A 6,000-nucleotide genomic window follows, 5' to 3' on the forward strand; every position below is an offset into this window, starting at 1 on the left:
AGTGTAAAGGTGAGTTAAAACTAGATCAGGTGTATGTAATTATGTTTATTCCGTCATTTCTCTTGCCCTCTCTAGATAAGCAATTTCTTGTTGCATTACAAATACTTGTGTTGCATCTTCTGCTGGGAACTTTATTTTATCCCGGAAGCAAAGGTTTGGATTGACTACCTTATCCACTTCCACCACAGAGCAGCCTGCAAGGCCTGCAGGCCCCATATGACGCGTGGGCCGAATACATACATATATAATTACATATATTACAGGACGTTGGTGACACGACTAGTAATAGTTTCGATTGTGAAGTACAATTCATACGATGTGAAGGAATCTAGCTCAAGTGAGCAGCAGAAATGTAAAGGTCGCGCTGTTGCATGCAATATATTGCGCAAAACATAAGATATGAGATGTTAACATGACATGGCAAGTAGATATATGGTATACAATTCATGCGTTAGTCAAGCCCAAGTATATATATATATATATATATATATATATATATATATATATTTCCACCAATGCGCCCTCGCGCTTTTAGAAAGGCTCACCACGGCACTCCTCAGCCCTCCAGCTTACATTTTCGGCACCCGATGAACTTCTCAGCCTTTGTCCAAAATATACTGTAGGTCCGACGCGTTTCAGGGCCAGAACGCCCCTTCCTCATGGACATGGGTACAAAGGCACGTATCTCTCACCCTTTGAATTCAAACACACATTTATTTGAATCACCGCCCTCAGTGGGTGTGGCTTGCAGTGTATGGTCGCCAGGTTACCTGGTAATTGTAGTCCTTTGGGTGAGTTTTTATTTCAGTTCCTTTAGTAGGTTACATGCCTCTGTACAAATTTTAGTCATCTTGAAATCCTTTAGTAGGAAGTGGAGGCCGGCCAAGAAGTTACAATATAAAATTGGAGTGTCGCGCTGAACGGCAGGAGAAGGTTCGCCTGCCTCAGTCTTCACCCGCGTTGCAAACACACCGCCTTGTGAAGCGGAGCTCCTTCCCACGGCCCGAGCCGACCGTGCAAAATATTTCCACCAATGCGCCCTCGCGCTTTTAGAAAGGCTCACCACGGCACTCCTCAGCCCTCCAGCTTACATTTTCGGCACCCGATGAACTTCTCAGCCTTTGTCCAAAATATACTGTACTGAACTAAAAACTCACCCAAAGGACTACAATTACCAGGTAACCTGGCGACCATACACTGCAAGCCACACCCACTGAGGGCGGTGATTCAAATAAATGTGTGTTTGAATTCAAAGGGTGAGAGATACGTGCCTTTGTACCCATGTCCATGAGGAAGGGGCGTTCTGGCCCCGAAACGCGTCGGACCTACAGTATATTTTGGACAAAGGCTGAGAAGTTCATCGGGTGCCGAAAATGTAAGCTGGAGGGCTGAGGAGTGCCGTGGTGAGCCTTTCTAAAAGCGCGAGGGCGCATTGGTGGAAATATTTTGCACGGTCGGCTCAGGCCGTGGGAAGGAGCTCCGCTTCACAAGGCGGTGTGTTTGCAACGCGGGTGAAGACTGAGGCAGGCGAACCTTCTCCTGCCGTTCAGCGCGACACTCCAATTTTATATTGTAACTTCTTGGCTGGCCTCCACTTCCTACTAAAGGATTTCAAGATGACTAAAATTTGTACAGAGGCATGTAACCTACTAAAGGAACTGAACTAAAAACTCACCCAAAGGACTACAATTACCAGGTAACCTGGCGACCATACACTGCAAGCCACACCCACTGAGGGCGGTGATTCAAATAAATGTGTGTTTGAATTCAAAGGGTGAGAGATACGTGCCTTTGTACCCATGTCCATGAGGAAGGGGCGTTCTGGCCCCGAAACGCGTCGGACCTACAGTATATTTTGGACAAAGGCTGAGAAGTTCATCGGGTGCCGAAAATGTAAGCTGGAGGGCTGAGGAGTGCCGTGGTGAGCCTTTCTAAAAGCGCGAGGGCGCATTGGTGGAAATATTTTGCACGGTCGGCTCGGGCCGTGGGAAGGAGCTCCGCTTCACAAGGCGGTGTGTTTGCAACGCGGGTGAAGACTGAGGCAGGCGAACCTTCTCCTGCCGTTCAGCGCGACACTCCAATTTTATATTGTAACTTCTTGGCCGGCCTCCACTTCCTACTAAAGGATTTCAAGATGACTAAAATTTGTACAGAGGCATGTAACCTACTAAAGGAACTGAACTAAAAACTCACCCAAGGACTACAATTACCAGGTAACCTGGCGACCATACACTGCAAGCCACACCCACTGAGGGCGGTGATTCAAATAAATGTGTGTTTGAATTCAAAGGGTGAGAGATGCGTGCCTTTGTACCCATGTCCATGAGGAAGGGGCGTTCTGGCCCCGAAACGCGTCGGACCTACAGTATATTTTGGACAAAGGCTGAGAAGTTCATCGGGTGCCGAAAATGTAAGCTGGAGGGCTGAGGAGTGCCGTGGTGAGCCTTTCTAAAAGCGCGAGGGCGCATTGGTGGAAATATTTTGCACGGTCGGCTCGGGCCGTGGGAAGGAGCTCCGCTTCACAAGGCGGTGTGTTTGCAACGCGGGTGAAGACTGGGGCAGGCGAACCTTCTCCTGCCGTTCAGCGCGACACTCCAATTTTATATTGTAACTTCTTGGCCGGCCTCCACTTCCTACTAAAGGATTTTAAGATGACTAAAATTTGTACAGAGGCATGTAACCTACTAAAGGAACTGAACTAAAAACTCACCCAAAGGACTACAATTACCAGGTAACCTGGCGACCATACACTGCAAGCCACACCCACTGAGGGCGGTGATTCAAATAAATGTGTGTTTGAATTCAAAGGGTGAGAGATACGTGCCTTTGTACCCATGTCCATGAGGAAGGGGCGTTCTGGCCCCGAAACGCGACGGACCTACAGTATATTTTGGACAAAGGCTGAGAAGTTCATCGGGTGCCGAAAATGTAAGCTGGAGGGCTGAGGAGTGCCGTGGTGAGCCTTTCTAAAAGCGCGAGGGCGCATTGGTGGAAATATATATATATATATATATATATTTATCTTTTATTTTTATTTAAGCCTGATGTGCAAATAAGCACAGGGTTGGATTGATTGCCTTCTCCACTTCCTCCACGGACAATCCTATAGGGACAGGAGGCCCCACATGCCTTGTGGGCCGAATATATTTTTTTCTAGGGCTGATGTGCAAATCGATTTTTTGAGTGCAAAGCCAGCGAATGCAAAAAAAGGGGCAATGTATCAAAAGCACATTGCCATGCAAGTGTCTGCAAGTTACTGTTTACCCTTTGCAAGTTATTACAAATCGTTAGGAAAAGGACGCATAAAATGGGCACCCCACACACTATTTGCATTGTAAACAAACAGTGGTTTGCAGTAGCAGGACCGAAACATTGATTGAATTCCAAAATCTGAAAGGGGGTGGTATCCATTAACAAAGGGGAAGCCGTCAATAAGTGACAGCTTTCACTCTGTGAATGTGGGCTGTAGTCATTGGGGAGAGCACATAGCAATCCAGGGTACAACAGCGTGCTCCACCAACTCTATCATTCCATTTTTTAAACTTACATTTCCTGTTGCTTTATGGAGCAGGAGGTTCATTGTCTGCAATTTGTGCATGCCAGTGTTGGCATGGAGGCCTGCTGTCCTTCGAAGGCTTCTAACCCTACATTCACAGCCACTCGGTAGAACTTGCAAAGAGAATCTTGTCCCATAGATCTGTATAAGGTAGCATTTTTGTGAATCCTACCAAATGTCAGTTTTGCATTGTGACAGATTAGGCACAGCGTGCATCCAGTGTGTTTGTCCCTCTCCTACATTCACACACCAACCTGATGCCAAGATGTGTTGTTCTCCATTTTCCACGGAGTAATTATTTGAATGTTTCTCTCTACTTTTCTGTGTCACTGTTTTTTGCAATGAGTGTTCCCACCTCATTCACAAGGTATAATGGGTAACATACTGAAGATATGTCAATATAGTAACTTTTCACACGTCAAAACAAAAATTGTCATCTTGAATTTTTTTGGGGACTTTGCTATTTTTTGTCTCTTATTTGCCTTCCTACAGAGATAATCCCATGGCTGATATCTATGGCGCCAACCTATACAACCAACACCTTAAAACCAACCAGCACGCAGGTTTACAAGCCAAGGCGAAAGGCAGCTTTATGGATGTGGATGCGATGAATCTTGCGCTTTCCAGCTTTGGTAGTACAGAACATTCTTCTGGGAACTATGCACAGAGCTGCACCTCCATCCTGGTCTGCACTGGCGTTTACCAGAACCATGGCGATGTGCCCAATGACCCCAACGAAAGTGTGACAGAGACAGTGTTCCATGGACATCGGGACTTCCACTTTGATCCACACCTAGTGGAGGCTTCCTACATTGTGCAAGATGTCAACGAGGCCGTGGACCTGGTTTTTCAGAAGGAGAATTGGTGCCCTGTGTGAGAACTGCAGAGATCACAATTATGTGCTGCAGATACTGTGTTTTGATCAGTAGAACTTGGTAAGTTTACCCAAGATGGCACTGATTTTAAAGTTGTGTTTTTAAATGAATTGAAGGTGCACTTTGGCTGATAGTTTTAGCACCTTAGACATTGTCACCTCCGACAAATGTGAACAAGGACAATGTTAGTTGCCAAATCTTTTCACATGGCACCATCTCCATCATATACCCAAAAATACACTTTTCAACCTCTTTATTCATCTCTCTCTAGAGGTAACGCTGTTTTAAAAACTGTTTTTATTGTTATGTTTTATTTAATGAAATTCAATTTTGTACCATGCAGTTCTTACCAAAGCTGTAAGCCACCTGCTTTTTTAAGAACTAGAACCTGAATACATTCATGTTCAATTGAAACCTCTTACGGGGTACATTTCTGTATCATACAGGGATAAATGTATTGAATTAAAAGCCCACGTGTCATTACTTCTGTAGCTGAAACAGAATGGCTATGCCTTTGTCAATGCACACTTTCTAATGGGACTGGAGAAACACGTGGTCGGAGGAAGACTGGTATTGTTTCGAGACCAGAGTACCAATATATTTAATCAATAAGGTTTGTAGAGACCATTCATAGAATGATTCCTGGATGGAGCCAAGTCGGTATGGATCCTTATGGCAAAGTTTACATAACTTAATTTATCCAGTATTGGGAGGCACACAGATACACAGCAGTCACCCACTTCACAAGGCATACCATACACTCAACTTCTCCGGCGTCACAAGATACAAAATGCACTTCAGTACCTTATGCAAAATGCACAAAGTGGGAGGGGGGGGCGGGAAAGGCACGGACAGCGGGAGGGGGGCTGGCAGGCACAGGGACAGCTCTCTGGGGGGTTGGGTTGGATTAGGAGTCGCCACTAAACCCTAAATGGTTTAGGTACTTGCTAAACACCTCCCCAAGTATACAAAATCTAAAATAAGAAAGAAAAGGGAAACGTCCTCCTGCTCATGTTTAGAGAGGGAGTGTGGAATATTTAAAAACAAAATAAAGAGAGAAAAGACATGACTCACAGATACAAAAATCAGCATTGTGATTACCATTATTTGGCGCACAATGATTGCGGGTGCGGCAGCAAACCAGCACGAGCAGCACCATGCAATGCTCTGGCCGTTCAGTCGCACGCCAACATCCAGTGCACCAGCTCAGTATGCTAAGGTCTTTCTAAAATTGCAAAGAAACACTAAACGCTTCGTTCGCCCACATGGTATCAGCTCTGTCATCGTTGTGGCTGTATGCGGTCTAGTCTGAACCGATGACATAGCGGACTGTGCCACGTTAAACGTCTGAACATGCTCGTGTATCGCAGATCGGTTACATAGTTCTCTGTAGAAGGCGTGTATAGATGGCTTACCTAAAAAGAGCCCTACTGGTGCTCCATAAGCTAAAGACGCAGGGGCCCACATCTTAGTTGGGCTGCAGAAAAGGAGAAATGCAAAGGCTATTCTACTACTTGCCCTCTAGCATCAGTGAAATACCTACATTGTCAACTTACTTGATGAGTGAAG

General features: G+C 45.5%; 1 protein-coding gene across 1 annotated transcript in view; it reads left to right on the plus strand.

Moving 5' to 3' along the window:
- HDHD5 (haloacid dehalogenase like hydrolase domain containing 5) overlaps nucleotides 1-4,925 on the plus strand; it is a 147,032-nt gene extending 142,107 nt beyond the window's left edge. Inside the window, exon 8 of the mRNA XM_086952882.1 lies at nucleotides 4,049-4,925. Coding sequence (XP_086809008.1) covers nucleotides 4,049-4,433 — 385 coding nt within the window. The 3' untranslated portion in view covers nucleotides 4,434-4,925. The remainder of the gene's footprint in view (nucleotides 1-4,048) is intronic.
- The last annotated feature ends 1,075 nt before the right edge of the window (nucleotides 4,926-6,000 follow it).

This window comes from Lissotriton vulgaris, chromosome 1_2 (genome assembly GCF_964263255.1).
Source record: "Lissotriton vulgaris chromosome 1_2, aLisVul1.2, whole genome shotgun sequence".
In the NCBI taxonomy this organism is placed as follows: Eukaryota; Metazoa; Chordata; class Amphibia; order Caudata; family Salamandridae; genus Lissotriton; species Lissotriton vulgaris.